This window comes from Bidens hawaiensis, unplaced genomic scaffold (genome assembly GCF_021521415.1).
Source record: "Bidens hawaiensis isolate Kalapana, Puna unplaced genomic scaffold, B.hawaiensis_p1.1 tig00022011_1, whole genome shotgun sequence".
In the NCBI taxonomy this organism is placed as follows: Eukaryota; Viridiplantae; Streptophyta; class Magnoliopsida; order Asterales; family Asteraceae; genus Bidens; species Bidens hawaiensis.
Genome location: NW_027493415.1, coordinates 176,726 through 196,530, shown reverse-complemented (window position 1 = coordinate 196,530; position 19,805 = coordinate 176,726). Strand labels below are relative to the sequence as shown.

The 19,805-nt window shown below is 36.3% G+C and overlaps 1 protein-coding gene and 1 pseudogene across 1 annotated transcript; both read right to left on the bottom strand.

The window, feature by feature from the left end:
* The window catches only part of LOC143564522 (potassium channel KAT3-like), a 31,599-nt pseudogene extending 26,481 nt beyond the window's left edge, over positions 1 to 5,118 (bottom strand).
* A 2,617-nt stretch (positions 5,119 to 7,735) lies between these two features.
* LOC143564513 (uncharacterized) lies at positions 7,736 to 19,506 on the bottom strand. Its single transcript, XM_077051768.1, has 34 exons — positions 18,592 to 19,506; positions 18,057 to 18,201; positions 17,658 to 17,918; positions 17,412 to 17,579; positions 17,066 to 17,281; positions 16,746 to 16,840; positions 16,356 to 16,527; positions 15,766 to 16,178; positions 15,555 to 15,678; positions 15,366 to 15,461; positions 15,183 to 15,254; positions 14,847 to 14,984; positions 14,556 to 14,709; positions 14,128 to 14,483; positions 13,572 to 14,035; positions 13,164 to 13,484; positions 12,843 to 13,064; positions 12,651 to 12,741; positions 12,285 to 12,362; positions 11,887 to 12,177; positions 11,536 to 11,733; positions 10,966 to 11,448; positions 10,728 to 10,889; positions 10,329 to 10,646; positions 10,170 to 10,252; positions 9,974 to 10,078; positions 9,311 to 9,896; positions 9,123 to 9,224; positions 8,912 to 9,055; positions 8,668 to 8,839; positions 8,449 to 8,564; positions 8,278 to 8,363; positions 8,098 to 8,197; positions 7,736 to 8,000 (listed from the first exon to the last, which is right to left on the bottom strand). The coding sequence occupies exons 1-34, from the start codon at positions 19,485 to 19,487 to the stop codon at positions 7,935 to 7,937; spliced, it is 7,494 nt and encodes a 2,497-aa protein (XP_076907883.1). The 5' UTR covers positions 19,488 to 19,506; the 3' UTR covers positions 7,736 to 7,934.
* Between the last annotated feature and the right edge of the window lie 299 nt (positions 19,507 to 19,805).

The window sequence follows — 19,805 nt, the reverse complement described above, 5'->3', positions numbered from 1 at the left end:
GCCTACCAGGCGCATCGCTGTCAAAGCAAAATCCCAAATCAACAGGGATGAACATATCAGCGAAGCGATCGGGGAAGCCAACTTCTCCAGCGCCCAGCGCGACAGAGCCACCCTCCATATGCTCATCATAGGCGGCGTGGACGTACTCCTTGCTTACTGCATAAAACAAGACAAATGATATCAGCAAAACGAATTATATTCGCGCAGAAATAATGCAATGAGCTAATAACTCACATAATCCATCAACTTGGATAACAGGCTCAGTCGCGCTGTCGGCCCACCTCCTGCTCATGCCAACCCCCACCAGCGCCTCCTCGCAAATATTCTTGGCGGGGGATGGTTCAGCAGTCAACTTATTAACCCATGCGCCAGTTGGGTTCTTAAGAACATTCACATCCGCGGGCGCAGAAGTGATCGCGCGCATGGTCATGCGGATGGGAATCACACCAGCCTTAATATAGAAAAATTTCTCAGACCAGTCATGAAGGCTCTTGAAGGAAACAGTGCAGCACTTGACCTTCTGACTGCGAGGAACGAATGAGAACCAAGAATCTTGGATTTTTGGCTTATAAAAAAATTGAAAGCGCCGAGGGGTTGGCTCCTCGCGCTGAGCTTTGCACATGAACTCAAAATGAGTCATGCGCACAAGTCCAAAAGGATGGACTTGGGATATGTGAATCCCATGAAATTTAAGCAGCGCACCCATAAACCTTGTCATCAGGAGACGAAGGTTGCAGTGAGTAAAAAAATGGCAGTATAAGGAGATATAGCCGGTGGGCGGATCTGCCGCCGTTTGCCCGGCCGCCGGGAGCATACAGCCGTACTCAGGGAGAAAACCCTGAGAGGCGATGAGATTGTCGAAATCAGACTGTCTCAACTTGCAGGGAATCTCATCCCACCTCTTCACTGTCTTGCCCTTCCCACCTCCTCCGACGAGGCCTCAGCAGCCCGTTTTCCCTTGCCGGTCTTCTTCAAAGTGGACATGACTAATGATTTTACACGGCGTTTGCTGGGGGAGATTGTGGCGTCTGGGTTATCAGACATACAACTGTGAATCAAACAGAGGTTATTTCAAGAACGAAAATCTGGAAGCAAGAAAATACATTCCAATTCCTTACTCACTCTCAGATTATTATTATCTTCTCCTACAATCTCTTATTCTCACACCGGAGGGTTACCCCAAAGAGGACCCCTCTGTCCCTTTCTGAGGGGTAAGTTCACGGTGCTGCTTGTGTTATTTATTGTTTTACACCAAACTCTATATAGTTTGCTTGACATCCAAGTGAACTTGCTAAGTTCCTAGAAGTACAATAACTTCCAAAAATATAAGTAAAGCCAACACATACACATATTAACTTAATATAACGTGTCTAGAAATAGCTGAATCTAGTATCTTTCTCTAATCTCGAGAAAAGTGCGCTAACACGTCGTAGCCGCCACAATCGGAGTAAATTGAGGAACCCAAAGATCTGCCCATGATGGAGTTTTCCAGTGAAGATGCGGTAGATGGATTGAAATGGCAACGTGGAGGCGATATTCATCGGGAACATCATGTGTGTGACATACCTAAAATGTAAACATCATTTAGATTAATGGTTTCTATGAGACATACAATTAATCAATGTTTGGAGTTAATATTACCGTGTGGCGATCTTTTTGTGATCGTCGACTAGGAGATATGTTGACTTGTCTAAGTATGCGACGAAGAACGTTAAGATGATATCAATGGTAAAGAACAAGTCGACTACTAGATCAATGTACATGAGAAGGCCAGTCACGCCTTTTTTGAAAGCTAGCTCGAAAGGGGATGACCATGCCGAGTATATTACTAATAAGACAAGAAAGGCTTGCCACCACCTGCATGCAACAATTTTAGGCTAAGTTTGTACTCTAACTTGGTGTGGTTCCTTGATTTGGCTTGGCTAGAATGGAATCGTTTTGGTTTAGAGAGAAAAAACAAGTGTAAAAATCCTAAATTGACATATTAGTGTGAGCTTATCCATGCGGTTATATTATGAATCCATTTTCTGGTGGGGTGATATTGATAAAAGTTATATTTATCACTTTTTTGTGGTTGTTAAGTTTATTTCTATTTGAATTGTTGGTTTCTCATAAAATATCATGATGCAAAAAGTCTTATATGAACCGGAAAACTTTTGACTCGTAAAGTTACTTATATATGGCATATGATATTTATCAGTTGGTTAGCATTTGAGATACTTGGAATTTATTATTTTCTCAATATATACAACATGCTTTATGAACCCAAACCGTTACTAATAGCTTGGTTCGGTTTCTGCTGTCAATCGGTCAATGATTTGATTTTTGTGTACAAACTGAACTATAAATATCCATATCATATTCATATTAAGAACATCTTCATCGGTGTTTGTGTGGAGGTTTTTGTTGACATGGAATGGTGCAAACAAAAGTTTGCGGTTGGAGACAAACGTTTGTGGAGGTGTTTATTTGTATTCTCAAACTTTTGAAATGTGGGTTTGTAGTGGCTCCACCACAACCACTGGCTCCACCACAACCACTACACGCAAATCATATATATATACATATTTATTATATGGGGTGGGTTCTAGTGAAAACTCCTCTTAAAGAGAAAAACTTAAAAACTCCTAAAAAACTATTTTTAACTTTTTTTTAAAATTTTTTTTGAAGTTTCTTTTTTTTTTTCATTATTCTTATATGTTGTTATTGGTTCAAAAAAAGAAAAACTTGTCGGTAATCTTATCGGTATAGTGCGCATGTGTAATAGTGTGCATTGCATATATGCAAAAGTGTTTGTATTGCATAGAATACAACATTATTGCACATATTTGATACACACTATTGTATATATGCAATATAAGACTCACACATCGAATACACATTAGTACGTATGTGTAATACAACATTAACGCATATGTGTACCACATCGACTTTTATTTTACTATTATTTTTTTCCATATAATACAACACTACTACACATATACAATACACAAATATTGAATATATGCAATAAAACACTATTAAACTCAAAAATACATAGTAATACACATGTGTAATACAACGGTATCGCACAGTAATACGTATGTGCATTACAGCGGTTTTTTTTATTTATTTTTGTTTTTTTATATTTTTCGAGTGAAATATAAGAAAATATAAGAATAATGGCTAAAACAGAATTTTGAAAATATTTTTTTTATTTTTAATTAAAAATAATTTTTTAGGAGTTTTTAGGAGTTTTTTAGTTTTCTCTTTAAATGTTAGTTTTCTCTTGATTCTCTCTTTTTATTATATAGAAGTAAAAGTAGGTAATGATGTGGAAGATGAGGTGGAGATTTTTATTGGTTTATAAGTGGAGTAAAAAGTGGGATTTTTTAAAGAAATGGTTAAAGTAAGATATGACGATAAGATGGAGGTTTCAATTGGTTTATGAGTGTGGATGCTCTAAATACATGGGAGAATATTTCATATCATATATGAAATTCTTGACCCAAATAAATTCAATAAATAAATAATTAATTTGTAAAAGACTCAAATATAGCTTTATAGCAAATTAACAATTTGATTTGAGCATTATAGCCCTAAACTCCACATGTGACACGATGACAGTATCATTACTTGTTAGATATTATTATTATTATTATTATTATTATTTTATTTTTTTCTTTTCATCAAGCATATTTAAACTCGATGTAATTTGGCTAGGACTTCACGAGCCGAACCGAGCGAAGGCTTGCTCGTTGCTTGGCTCGTTTACAACCGAATCGTACGGCTGAAATTTAGATCGAGCGAAAAACGAAACGAGCCAATATCAATCAAGAACTTTTCGATCGAACATCGAGTGATTTCGAGCATTTTTTTAATTCTTTTTCACTTTAAAATTTTCAATAAGAAACAAGTTTGAATGCTGTAAATAATATATTTTATAAACAAATTAGTAGTGTTTAGACAAACGTATAATATGTTGTAAATTTTTAGAAGAAAGAAGTTTGAACTGAGTTTTTTAATATAATGAACATGTAAAAAAAAATTTAATATTCTGAAAATTAATCGAACTAATAAAACTATAAAATTGACATAATAGGAAAAACTTTTAAATGGTTTAAAAAATTGTATACTTATATTTTATGTGTGTTATCTATATATTTATATATTTGTTCATATATAATTATATATAAAAAAATTAAAAATATCCGAGCCGAACCGAACCGAGCAGAACGGCTCGTTTACAATCGAGAGAAAAAAACGAGCGAACATTTTCTGAGTAGTTTCCGAGCAAGCGACGAGCGGTTGGGACGGCCTTAAATTTGGCTCACCAAAATTTACAATGTTAAAAACAAACTAGTAGGCCCATTTAGGCTGGGCCAATAACACATATTGGTAGATTGCTTCGGTCCATCTAAAAGCAATTGGGCTCACCAAAAACCAGTTTGACAGGACCCGCAAGAGTCCGACCTCCACAAGTTAAAACATTTTACGATTCAAATAGAATCATAAGATGCTCAGAATATCAATTGAAAATGAATAGAATTATAAGATTCGGTTCACGTGTTATAACCATGAGAATCTGTTTTCGAAACACTCATGGCACAGCGAACTAGGTTAGTTAAATCACAGCTTGTGCATGATAGGCGATCTTCAAGAGGTTATGTAGAAAACAAGTATTAGGTGCTTGCCAGTTGCCACTATACCGCCTCTTGAAGGTTATGGATCACAAGTTTTTGTAGCCGCTAATACAACAATCCTGATGGTCGAGCCTTTTGCGCCCACCTTAAATTTAAATCTCATCCATAAATTCCTTATTTTTCTTTTCTTATGAACCATTATTTTTAAAATTTTGGTAGCAGCGCAGATTGTTATCCGCTTGCCTTCTGTTTCGATGTAATCCAAAACTTACATCGAAAAAAATCTTACACAAATTTTAAAAACGTACCGATATCTACGGTCGTAAGGTGCAATGACATATTTGTTAAGATGCGGAGAATCTTCGCCAACGAGTGTTCCAAATGCCGGCAAAAGGCTACTCGAGACAGAAGCCAAGTTCTTCAACACCTCCCTGCTTGAATGACGCCTATACAACAATGGCATCGGTGATCGAGTCTCCGATAACATCTCTCCCATCTCTGGCTAGTAGTTGGAACTTGTAGTATTTTGTTGTGATATATATAATAGTTGTTTTAACTATATTTATAAAATGGATTATAAAATGTATTTAAAAGAAGCACCACGTTAGGGAAAAGATAATATAGTTAACAAGGGAAGATTTGACTTTCTGTTTTTGGAAATACAAGATTTAAACTGTTGCTTACTTCATGGGGGATAATTTAAATGATTTTTATGACCTTCCAGAAATATTAATGTATTTCCAGTTTGACCGATCTTTCCATACAGGGATGATCAATTAACTGTTCTTTTTTCTAAGCCATTTTAAGCCTGTAACCGAATCGAATCATCGATCTATGCGCACGATCGGTTTTTAATTCAAGATTATGTTTGACATAATGTGTTTAACAAACTACTGAATCTAAGCACAGATACCTTTAGCTAAATTACATGTACTCGGTTCATAGCATGGATCACACCACACATTTAATATGATTAGCTGATTAAATATGAGAAATTCAATTAAATGAATGATCCGGCACGTTTAATAAGATTATTGACACGACTTAGTAAAAAAGGTTAGGAATTATAAGACGCGCTTAGCGTCATAAAAATAAAACTTACAAAAGTTACAAACTATGTTTAATTATAATATACTTAATTAGTTATAAAGCTTTAAAATAGTAGTCATAAACGTGACATGTCGACCTATAACCTATTTAACAGGACGACGTAAATGTTTTATACATGTCATAAACGGGTTGACCTCATTTTGATGCTCACCCTTGGATACAAACATGTATAACTCCGTATAAAGTCGAGTAAGATTTGTGGAAAAAGAAGCCATTGCAGGGCATCAGGGGGCACAATTTGGAGGAAGCAGGTGGGGTATATGAAAGTCTTTTCTTCCTTTTTCAACCCACGGTCCACCACAACAGGAATAAAACGATATATTTCGTCTTCTAGCTTCTTCATTTAATTTTAATAATTCAATTTTAGTTTGTTATTGGTTTATTGTTTGTTTGTTTGCTAATGTGTTTGACAGTTTCTAAATTTTAGTCGGCAATTCTTGACCCGACCTATTTTAGCTTCACCAATTTCCCTTTCTTCACAAAAGTTTCTAATTCCGTCACCGAATCAAAGTCAATTTAACAAACTTGTGTTACAAAATCACGGACTCTAGTAGGCATTGGAGAACTTTGTTTTAACTGCAGTATGAAATAATATTTTTTAAGAATCCTTATAGCACTCCTATTAATTAATAATTGCATCAGCTTTGGTTTTTTTGCTGGTAAACTTTTTATAGGTGTCACAATTAAAAACTTAAAAAGTGTCACTCGTTAATTTGGCTGGACATCTAACTAATATATTAAAGCAACACAATTTTGTTCACATGCCCTTCACCTAAGTTGTCCACATAGGCTTCCATGTCATCAACCTTCTATAAATCTATTTTCCACATGTTTCACAATAAAATTTTAATCAATGGTATTGACTTTTATATTTTTGTAACTTATTAATGTAATTATGATATTAATTATTCCAATTATTGTTAGAATTATAAAACTTATTAAATTTACTAGGTTTAAATTGTTCATCGTTTCTTCTTTAAAATGCACATGCTTCGTTCAAAAATCATAACGCTCCCCATCGTTTGTAACCAGATTTTTCGCCTCATCTATAACCGACATTTTTTGTTTCAAAAGGTATTTGTACGAAAACTCTACACGGGTGAAAATATAAGTTTTAAACTAGTTTGTATTTGTAAGCTTAGTTTTCAAATAATATTACAAAATCTGTTACTAATGTGTTTTTTTTGTTTTTTTTAGGTATAATGGTTCATTTATGTTATATTATTCCTTATTTACTGAATTATTTATTTATAAAGTATTTCCTAGACATTGTTTAACATCTTTTGTAATATCTGCTGATAAAAAACTTATGTCAAATATTTGTGTTGATTGAATATGTTTTTTTACATTTTATATTGTTTTTGATATGTTTTCCACCTGTGTGTAATACGAGTTATTATCCTAGTATAGTATATAGGAACTTTTAGGTGTCAAGTGACAACATAGCGCAAAGGCTAGGCTAGATCATATGGTGCATGATGCTCTAAAAACGATAATAAGATGCGCTTTCGAATTCTGCAATTGAATAATTTCCAATACATAAAACTTAAAAAAGATTATCATAAGATTACTACATATCTTACAAACAAGTTGTTTCTTTATCCAACAGTTAACATATCAATAATGTCTTAATTGTCAACCCTTATCAACGTTGACTCTGAATATCTAGGTGTAGGAACAATTTTCCTTTAATTAAAATTTATTTCTCAATTATTGTTAAATTTTTTAATACATGTGTACTACGCGTGGTTGCATGGATTATATTCATTGTTCCCAAAAGTCTATTTACTTTTCATGGAAAATCAATAATCACGCAATAAAAAGCACAAGCATCATAAGGTCTAGAGACATGTTTGACCTCAAGAAAGTCATCTCAAAATTCAATCTTAAAAACCAGCCACAGATAGTTTCTGTAAATGAATGTTTACCAAAGCAAGACAACTTTTATTTTTCCAAAATGTAGTAAATTTTGACACCAAAAAGTCAAATATCATCTACCCTTCACCTATAGATCAAAATGAAGGCAAAACTTACATCATGGTGTTGAAAATTCACAAACAGTCCGAATGATATATACACCTCTTCTAGCTTCTCTTCTGCACAAACACAAATCTTTTTTCCCTTGATTGCCAAATGCTATAAAATGTGCATTGGACTTTACAAACCTAATAAAACCGGCTTTCGGGGTTGGTGGGCCACACTTTACATGTACTGAGCCAACCATTGTTTGCACATATCAAGCACTGGAAGTGCATTTGCATGTAACGCCTGCAGCATTCATCCGTGTTATTAGCTTAGTTTAACATGCATATTTTATATAAATTCAAACAAATTGTTACCAAACATTAAGATGCAAAATGCATACCTGGTGTGCAACATACTGAACATCAGCCACGCTTCCACTTCTAGAAGCAATCTGAAAAGCACTTTTAAGGCGACCACACACCACACAAGCCAAAACCTTCCTGAATTCCAATAATGTATTAGATTTTCAGAACAAGTTTCATTTTTAAGCACATGGTATTTAGTGTATGAAAAATTTAACCTGTGGCTGCTAGTTAGCATGTCAATAAGACGATCGGGACGTTCCTTATGTTTGTTGGCGTATACATTAATAGCTGCTCCCAAAACCTACATCCAAACACCAATTATGTTATCTTAATCATGTGGAATTACTAATTTCCACTGTGCTAAGAGTAAGCTTCTGATTAATTACCTGGTCCCAATCTTCATCTTCAATTGTGCCCTTAATATTTCTAAAGAACTCAGTTAACTGACCACCTCTCTTTCTATCAGCAAGTGATGCCGCCACACCAGCATATATATCAACAGCTGGAATTTCACATCAATTCAGAGAATAAGAATATTGTAACTAATTTATTTAAAATACTACTAAGACTGAATTGAGTGGTATGACTCATGATGCAGTAGCTACCAGAAAGATTGAACTCATAAATCACTTGGAAAGCTAAGTCAAAGTTCTTCTCAACAAGAGTTTCTGCTATCACACATCTCCTCTTAAAAGTTTCTGGGTCATTTGGATTTCCGAAAAGAGAGTATTTCCATTGGGGTCCATCTGTAACATTAAAGGATTTTATAACATCCACCTGCAATGAAGAACATGTTAGCATGTCTCAAAATGCATAAGTGGCAAGACACAAAATCCTACAACAAACTACCTGCATTGCAACTCGGGCAGAAAACTTCACTAATCCTTCTTCTGTAAGTTTTTGTGATGCGCTTTTTCCACGAATACCCTTGGTGACAACTTTAGTTGAGCCACCAGTTTTAGATCTTGCTGTCAATGCTTCATCAAAATGCATCTTCACATGCAAAAGTAAGGTAATTAAGCACACAGGATGTAATTAATGATTCAAAAGTGTCTGTTACCTTTGCATTTTCCAAGTGTTTTATAGCTTCATCCAGGGCAGATGAATTCACAAATAACTGGATACAACAAAGTCCAGCAGCCACATGGTCCTGACCTATCACCTGAATCATTAATATACAATTAAAGATATTATTAGTAGGGAATTATATGTTCTGACAGATTCAACTCAACAGAACATAGGAATTACTTGGAATCTGTAAAGGTAGTTGAAATGCTTATAAGTTTCACAGAACACACAAATGCGGTTAAGTGCAGCTGATGTGTACTGCTTCACCGCCACAACAACTGTTTCTGTGGATGACATTCTAGAAGCCATTACTTCCTCTAAAACAGACATGGCTCCATAACCAATGCACAGATCGCACAAATCATCAACTGTTCCATAATCAGTTGCAAGTGGATCTGGTTTCTGTGGGGCCGATGATGACATGGCAGGTTGCGGTTGTTGAGGTGGCGAAGGAACGTCGTTTTCAGGAAAAAACAGCATGCAGGCATCCTTGTAATGGCCATGCTTAAACATAAAATCAAGCAAGTCCTTGCGTGTAAATTCTTGCAAATAGTTAACACATTCAAGGTATCTAATGGAATCCAGGTTGCTGCGTGGAACGTCTTCAAATTCTGAAATACTAACAGAATTACCATCTGAAGCTTGTAATCTTCTGGATCTCTCAGATCGTGGAAATGTAGATGGCATGTATAAAACATTAAGATATGAGTCAGCAGAAAGAGAATCATCCAAAATTGCAGGTGCACTTTTCGCCAAATGCTCGTACCTTCAGCATTAATTGAAGTTAGTAATACAATCTTAATAATATGATCTTAATAGCATTAAGTTGGTAACCTTTCTTACATGGAACGAACGGATGACACGTCAGCTGGCGGACCTCCTTCAATTGTATTAATAATATCTTGAATAACTGGTGCAGGGTCATCTTTATACAATTGAAGTGCTTGCCTGTGAACAATAATAAGCAATTTATAATCAAAGAACTTGATACAGAAAGGTTTTACAAGTATAGATCTGTGAGAATCTGAGGTTAACATACTTGAATTTGACACGAGCTTGAGCATAGTGTTCCATTCGAATTAAAGCAAGTCCCCACGCATTCCATACAGCAAATGCATCAATCTTACAAAGAATTAATACATTAGATAACAGAAAAACTGATATTTAAAATTGAAATATGGGTATATATCATGCATACCTTACACTTCTTACAAGTATACACAGCCATGCTATATCGTTCTTCAAGAACTAATCGATCACGCAATCGTGCAGATGATTCTTTGTCAGCAATATCATCAAGAGAAGCAGCAATTCCATATCCCAAAAGACTTTGCAACAGCTCAGCTCGCCTGAGCCACATGTCAGCTTGTGATAGGACTTCAGACAGCTCATCAGTTGACTGACTACCAACACTAGAGCTGCCTGCGTCAGAGGATGTGTCCTCAATGTCTTTATTTCTGTCAGTATAACCAGAAACCTCAAGCTTTCTAAGTTGAGATTTAGCATATAAAAGCCCCTGCATACACCAGACAAGCTTGCTATTGGTTCATATATAGCTATGTATAATCATTTAATCATTAAAAGAAACCATGGATACCTGAACAAATGTCTCAGTAGCATGATAAGCTCGACCAATAGTTTCCATTGATGCGTTTTCAGGCAAGTGTTGAGAGCTTAACACATTTCTCATTTGGTTAACACATAAATCCAAAGCACCTTTTGCTGATGAACTCTCATCTGAGCATAGAGAAAGCAGTTCCTATATAATGTATAAAATTCCATTAGTGAACTCGTTACATGTTAATAAGTTATTTTATATATTAAATTACGTGTACCTTGAAGAGAATGATATCGGGTGCACTTTCATAGTGATGAGAAGACCGAACAGCTTCATCTTTATTTATATCACCAGTGAGCATCCACTGATCAGCAATAGAAACTGAAGGAAGACGATCTTGACCGTCCATTGTGTATGATGAAACGCGATCTTCTTGAATCCCAGCCATTGCTTCCCAAGTAGCTCTATCCGTTTGTGCGAGTCCCGACCCTTTCCTTTTCCTCTGAACTTCTTTAGGAGTGGTTTTCTCTGCACTATTTCTTGGGTTCCAAGAGAAAGCCCTGCGAGCCTCCTTTTGAAAGTTACTTAAACTATTAGAAAAAGATGAGCGTGTAGGGGTTCCTGATTTTTGCTTTGTTTTGGGGCCTGAAACTTGTATCCGTGACTCACGTCGAGTCGGGCTTATGGTAACTGAAATTGCTTTAGCAGCATATGTGAGGATTTTATTGTTGTCTCTTAGTGATGGGAATTCTTTAAGTATCTGAAAACAAATTAATTAACACCAAATGTTATGTGACATTGGTATGTGATTATTATATACAAAGAGAGGTCTTGTTGTTTAAGGTACCATAGAAGCAGATTGCAGTTGCTTACGCATCAGCAAAACTTCAACAATCAGTTGAGGATGCTCGTGCAAGGAAGAGCATCTTTGTTGCCATAGCAAAGGCAGGACCGCCAACACACGAAGACCTAGGGCCCACAAATTAAGGCGGGAAAGCTCAGGTTCGGTTAAGTTGTTGTCTTTTCTTTTCAAGAAAAAATGAACCTTCAAACAGAAACAAACATATGCTTAATAACTGAAAAACAAAGTATAAGCCCAACCCGAGTTGTTTGCCCAGCTTTAAAACTGCTGTTTTGACCTGTCCCAGTTGTGATCCATTACCCAATCCAACCCACCCATTTTGCACTGTTTACTTACAAGCAATTGTTTGGATTGAAGGTTGGGCAATTGCTGCATTGCTCCCATCGCAACTGGGAGAGCATCTTTTGAATCACGCAGAGAAGACAGAAATCGTGAAGCTTCAGCAGGCCCACCACCAGTTATCGGGTCGGCTGTTAGAAGTTTTACAAGTTGACGACCCTGAAGTTCTCTACGAAGTTCTATTGATAACCCTGCACTTTCAGCAACTTCTAAAGCAGCAGAAACAGCTCCCTTTTCAGCTAACCTAAGGGCTAGACCCTCGGGATCTTCCTTACACTCTGCCTCAATCTAATGAATCAAAAAAAGTGGATCACAAATGGTGGTTAGCAATTAACAAGAATAATTATTAACAGTTTAACATATCATAGATTTTTTTTATTAAGAAAATAGTTAACCTCTTGCCAGCTATTGTAACGCTCATCTGCAGATAGTATATGACTGTATCGCATTAAAGCTTGTCTTCTTTGAACAACCTGTACACAGTACACATAACACGCATGTGTGAAACTTTTTGTCCATTTTATTAAAATCTTTTATAAGTAACAAATGATTTTTTCAATAAAAATCTAAAGCTTTGAATAAAGTGGTTTAGGAGGATGTAAGATGTATGCATTGAAATAAACTTTGGGTGACTTTCAATCCATTCCCCTTTTAGCTATATTTTTTATTTGACACATTGGAGATAAAGCACAACCCCAGTAAACCTATTATTCATAATTGCCATCTTTACAACTTATATAGCATAAGTTGGTAATAAAAACCTCATTTTTAAAAGGATCATTTTCCAGCAAGTGACAGTGGCACATGGTGAGAACATCCAAAGCAGCATCTAACTCCCATCTATGCAAATATCTGCAATGCAAGAAAACATTTACGAATCAGAAACTTTCTCTAGTTCTGATATCAATTACTTTTCAAGCATAAGAATTAAAAAACAATTCCAGTACACATACTTGAGGGCAAGTTTTGCTGCAAGTTGTTTATCTTTCAACCTTAGGCAATACTGCCAGCTATAACTTGGTATCCTAAAAGTCGAATGACCGGATCGATTATAAACGGCATGATCTTCCTCTTCACGTTCAATTAATAATTTGAGTAAATGATCTAAAGCACCATCGCGTAAGCATCGATCAGAAAGAGCAAGAGCATCCATTAACTTTCCTTCTTCTATCAATCTAAATTTTTCATTAATGATATGGAGTGAGCAACACCAAGAAGTTTAGACGATGTTACAGAATTAATATAAAAACATACACAAAAAAAAACATTTGTACCTTTCAACAGCCTTTTCATATGGCTTTTCGTTCTCCCATCCAAAAGAAAGGAAGACTGTTGTATCAGTTTCAACACTTTCTGACTTGGGAGAATCTTGACAAATCCCACTTTCATTTTTGGTTTCGGGAAGGACAGATATGGTGGGACCTACTGCCAGATCATCATGTTCTAAGTCAGAATCACTATCGTGCTCACGAAAACGCTTTACAGAAGTTTTTGCTTCACTTCCATCATTAAACGTGTGTTCAGCAGTTACAGCAACCTCTGAAACTCGGTGAAGATTAGTTTGCATTTGTATCCATCGATTCAAGGTTGGAAATCTGCTCGTTAAAACAGAAGGTTAAATATCATTACATAAAAGCACTTACAAACTAAATGAATTCAGTATAAATGAATAAACATGTAACCTCTCCGATTGATCCAGTGCAAACTCAAAGAATAGTCTGTCAGCATCGCGCTTCATCACTGAGCCCTCATTTAAAGTGTTTGATATGGTTGAGTCACCCCCACCGTATAATATACAACTCCCGAAAACACATGCTAACACAGCTCTAACAGGGGAGAGTTTCACAAGATGCTTTACAACATCTAACTGTAGAGGGTACAGGGGAACTCCAGGTGTCGCAGAGGACGGACAATAAGAACTCGGTTTGGCTTCTTTTGAAGTAGGTGAAAGAACTTTACATTCTGAATTACTTTTAGGGCATGTGGGAATTACTGCAATGTCTGCCCAGCCATGACCAGACCTAGGTGGATAAATTGGGGGCACACATGCAGAAATCACTTCATGTACAAAATCAGCAGACATAATTTCTGCCACCTTTGCAGCTGCATCAGTGCTACCCCGGTCAAACACTAAACGGGTCAACAGCTGTAAATAAACAGTAAAAAAAGGAAACATAAATTGGAAAAATCAATAAGAAAATTTGAAAGAGACGGAAAGATAGGGAAAGGTAACAATACATCTTTAGGCCATTCATAGATGAGAGAGAAATAATTGAAGTCATGAGTAGTATCTGTGCCATCAACAATGTCACCAATTGCTGCAATATGGAGGATAAATTGAGAAAGATATGTTGTAGCTTTAGAAGTCAACGGGCCATATATTCTTTTTTCAGCATCTTTAACATCATATGATGTTGAAGCAACTGACTTTTCACCACCTGATGATGGTTGACTCACGGGTCTCAATCCAAGCCCTAGAACACCATTTTTGTCATGATTCAAACCATCTTTATCATGATACAAACTCTCTGCTCTCCTGGATTCTCTATCATTTTCTTCGTCAGCAATAGCTCTTGCAAGATTATGAAGCTTACCTAAAAATGATCAAAGAATCAAACTATGAAACTCCTATCAAAAAGTTACACTGCTTGAAACAAAGAGGTTACCACTAAGAAACTGTCGTTTTCCCATGTGAGCATCTTCAATCATTTGATGTAACATAGCAAGAGCACGCTCCCTATGTCCTTGCCTTTGGAAATCTTTTGATGAAGTATTTATTAGGTCTCCTGTTAAAAGAGCCTGAAGTACCGGAAACTTTTCCTAAAAATGTAATCATATCGTGTAAATAAGGTATTACTTATACTGAAAGGTCTGTATATAAATCATGTTGCTTAAAATTAAACTATATCAGTATAACAAACGTCTTGTGATTAAGAAAACATATAGAGAATACCCACCTGTTCCAACAATTCTTGAAGACGCTTAAGAAGACGTTTGGCAACTGAAATAATTGAAATTTCATAAATTTGATCCCAATAAGTAGCACCCATCTTAGGAGCACGACCAGGATAGATCTCTGCCAGCATAACTTGAGCCTGTACCATCACATTTATTAATTAAATGTATCATTGCAAAACCTATGCATTGCCGCCATTGATTACGACAAGCATCATATGATTCTAATAAGCATTTAAAAGAAACCAGAAGTAATAAATGTGTTTCAAGAGTAGTAGGTTGGATTATAATGCCTATAACTATTCTTTTGTGGAATGGAAAGAGTAATTTTCACTTGCCTGATCTAGAAGCTTCTGGGACAAAGTTGAAGATCTTGAAGATGCTACAGCTACATCGATACATAAAAGAGTCTGGCAAGAAACATAAAAATGTAAGCTCTCACATGGCATTTAACAAAATGAATCCACTTTAAACAAAGGAACAGAAAATGAGATAGAGATGACAGAAGGAAAATATCATACCGCAATTAAAGGACCTAACTGAGCACGAAGAGTAGAAAAATCTAATTCTTGGACCACAGCAGTTCCATCTGCAGCCCGAGAAACAGCATCCGCAGCCTAGCAAAACACAAATATATAGCCTTTTTGCATAAACAAACTTAAAAGCTTAAACAGTGACGACTAATATCCACTAAGAGGTTAGGTACATACAGATGCTTTCTTAAAGGCTCCATCCACCCATTCAGCAAGTTCAAGAGTTGCTTTATCTTCTGGAGGTAGGGAAAAACGGTTAACGGCCTCTTCGCCAATGTCATACTTTTCCCTCTGCATGCAACTTAATAATAATAAAGCAATAAACTATGGTCAAGCTTGTATATAAAATCGTATAAACAATCTCTCAATTATTTATACACGAACTCACAGATTCAGCAGCTTGGAAGGGGCGGCACGTAACACGGTTGATGCCTCTTCCCACTTCCACTGGCGGTCGGACAATGGAAGAAGACTTTGCAAGATTGATAACCGCCATTCCCAATCATCAATGAAAGACTTTGCCTTTGAAATTCTCCATTCTAGAGCTTGTTTTCCATCAGTAGGGACATTTCCATCATTTGCAATCTCCTGATCAGTAACAGATGATGGTAAATTTTGCCTCAGTATATTAAGAAGCCGCCCTGTGAATGATATGACCATATTATTGCTGTCTTCATTAGTACAGGGACCACCATTTTCCTCACTAGTGTCAGGATGTGTGGTAGGTGGTGGAAATGATGACACGTGTCGAGATAGATCGTCCATATGCAGAAGTGAGATGATTATGTTCACCATCATTATCTGCAGCATTGAAAAGGGTTATGATTAGCCTGGGTTGTGAAAATTAGAGATGGCAGGCTGGGTCACAGGTCAGCTTGGGTTGAAACATATTCAGTATGTAGAATATAGTCAAGTTGGATTGGCCTGCAATATTGCCTTTTTTCAATTAAACAACGGAAAAGGGAAAAAATAAGTAACCTTGCGTGGAATATTGTTGATAGCCTCCAAGTGAATCTTGAGGTCTTTCAAGTAACAAAGTGCCATTTGGTAGCTTTTAACTTCATTATTATTGCTATTACCCATAGATCCAAGAGCAAGAACAGAAGACTCCATGGCATAACGCATGTGCATTAGTTCAACATCTTTCACCCTATGAATGAAAAGCAAAACCATAAAGCAAACAAAGATATTATAGGCTTCGAATGTAGAGATTGAAAATAAACTATATCACTATGATTTAACTACCATATACACAAGTAACACAAATAGGTTAACTGAAATAACAAGTACATTGTATGAGAATGATACTCCCTAAAATGTTGAGGCAGACACTCAGTTTACTAAACCATATAAGAAATTGGACGCTACCTCTTCCAGGCTGCTAAATTAGATGTTATTGGTTGCATGCTAAATAACTCAATGGCATCTTGAAATCTTATGTCTGGAACTACATCAAACAAAACCTGTACAAAAGAGATAAGTAAACTAACACCTCGTCAAACAATTACAACAAGAGTTTTAAATTATTAGACCGGATTTATCCGAAAGCTCACAAGTAATTTTGACCTAATGTGAGAGCGAAAAGAATAACTTGTTGCATATTGATGTGCACATATAATTTCATGGAGAAAAATGTAACATTCAGGAAAAAAGAAGTGATAAAAAAACAATAAATTTTACACACTTACTCGAAGGGGACTATGGATCGATAATCTTTCTAAAACTAGGTTTTCAACAAACGGGTCCAACTGCAAATCTTGGTTTTCAAGCTCCGTATGCCCTTTTCCAGACAAGAGTAATGATGATTTCAGACTCCATGATTGTCCAGAATTGACACATGCAACAAAAGAGGCCAGATCAAGCTGGTAACATAGGAAGTCACAAAGATGTTCAACAGAGGACACCTGTCAAACTTTAACAAGTTATACTCGATACCAACTACTCCATATCAAAGCAAGAATATATCTATATACATATATATATATATATATATATATATGTTTGTGTGATTAAATTTGGAAATGAAAACAATACCTCATCTGATTTATTACCATAGAGAGAAGATTCTTCGAGCCTGAGAATTTGTGACTTACTAGTCCATAAAAGCTGCATCAACTTCTTTCTCATATCTGTTTTACCAGGCAAAAGATCCCAGCCCATAACAGCCACAAGAGGTTGAAGTTGTGGGTACAATGAAAGAATCTATATAAAAATACCATAAAACCAGATTAGAATGACTTGATGTTAACACAAACTATGAGTTTGAAGAATTTTGCATACATTGCTAGCTTCTTGAAGTTGTTCCCTCTTTACAGCAGAAAGAGCAACATCCATGACACATTGAAGTGCATGCAGCCCTGAGATACGAGCATAATGATACATGTCTCTCATGCATGCAGAGACTGCCAACTTCAGTGATGATGTTTGATCACCGGGAATCATTTGTGCAATTAAAAGCCGTGCAAGAGGAGGTGGAATCTGATTGCCATTTGAAACTTTATGTGACTCTATCTCATCAGTGAGCAATTCCTCCTGAATGGACTGCAAAAGGCACATGATGTAATTACATGTCATTATTGTGCATGAATTGTATGCTATTGCAAACAAATGTATTGTAGAAATGTGTGTGTGATTATGAAGCAAGCCTGTAACACATAGATGTATATGCCAGCCTCATACCTGTATCATGTGAACAAGATTTGAGGATTTTGATGAAAGTGCTTTCTCATATACTGACAAGAGTTTACTTCGAGTGGCAAGCCAAGTGTCATCATAGGCTACCATTCCTGAGAAAACCCTCTTAAGGAGATCTTGCAAAACCATGCTATTTCAACATCACAAGACAATAACAAATAAATAACCAACAAAAAAGTAACTTGATAAAGACTACTACTTATTTAAGTTATCATTGCTGTGAAATGGAAGAAAAAGAACTGAGCCAGTAAGATATCAACATATGAACTAATTGAGGTGCTATCCAAGTTTCAGTTAACTAAGGCTTCATGTATAAATGGTGAGTCGATATAACTTATAGCTCAGTGAGATACAAATATATGTCCTTCATGTTTAGCATTTTTACTGAGTGCAGTGTCATAAATAAGAAGAGTATGCAAACATCTAGCAAGGTGCATAAATCCAAATTGTATTGGCATGCATAAAAACTGTAAATCTGAAGGTCAATATGAAAATAAACTGCCTCATGGCTCATGCATACCGGTAATCAGCTTCGTCCACCCCATAGTCGAAACGAAGAAACTGAATATGAGGCAGGGCTCCATTAACGTCACCCTCCTTCAAGCACTCCTTCACGGCATCCAAATGCACCATCTGAACACATCTTTGTATCAATTTAAAAACCTTAAAATCCTCATCTCTACCCTCTTCCCGAACAGCAGGAGACCCAACCAAACCCAAATCATCACCACCACCGTCATCATCCCCTTGATTCCATCCAACCTGTTTTTCTATATTCTCACACAACGCCTCAAAAATAACATCATTTCCCAAAATCACTCCCCTCAAACACATCATTTCACCTTCTTCGATATCCACACCGCCACCAGAACTCCCCTCTCCCTCACTCTCACGCATTTCCGACTCAACCAAATCCGGCCTCAACCTCTCGAACCCTACTTCCAAAATCTTATCCAACACTCTCAAACACTCCTTAACAGCATCAACACCTAATTCACTAATCCGTTGTCCCGAATCAGAATTCACAACATCCAAATCCTTCTGACCTAGATTACTATCCCCCTTAATTTCCAAAACCCTAGACACAACAATCTGAACATATAACACAAATTCAGCACGTAAACGCAACACACTAGAATCAAAGCTCCAAACTCTCGATGTACAGTCACTAAACTGAAGTAATTCTAGAGTACACATATACTTTAACAAAGCCGGAGAACAATTAGTACCAAACAGGATAGTATCGTAACGGCCACCATTTGCAACAACTGTTTGGAGAATTGAGCGAGCTAGGTCAGGGTTTCGAGATCGAAGAGCGATGATTGAAGCTCTGAACGGTTCGATTTGACCTAGAAAGAGATGATTAGCTGCGAGACGAGATAGCAGGTCGGACTCCATGCCTGCGTGTGAGTCCATGGAGCTATGGATTCATGTACAAGTTGTTGACTGGATTGATTGATGATGAGAAATGGATATGTACGTAAGGATTAGCGATACAGTTGAAGAAGAAGAAGAATGTTAGAATTGGGGTTATATAGTTAGCGATACTAGTAGTTACTGCATCATGGGTAGGTAACTAAATCAAATACGGATAATTTTTATTTTTAAAATGGATATCAATCCAAAAAGGTGTAGTAAATATGTAACCTAACAATATTTACATGATAACCTTGTAATGTAAACAACCACCAGGCACCAGTGTCTATTGGTAAATTAGAAAAAAAAAATTGTCTA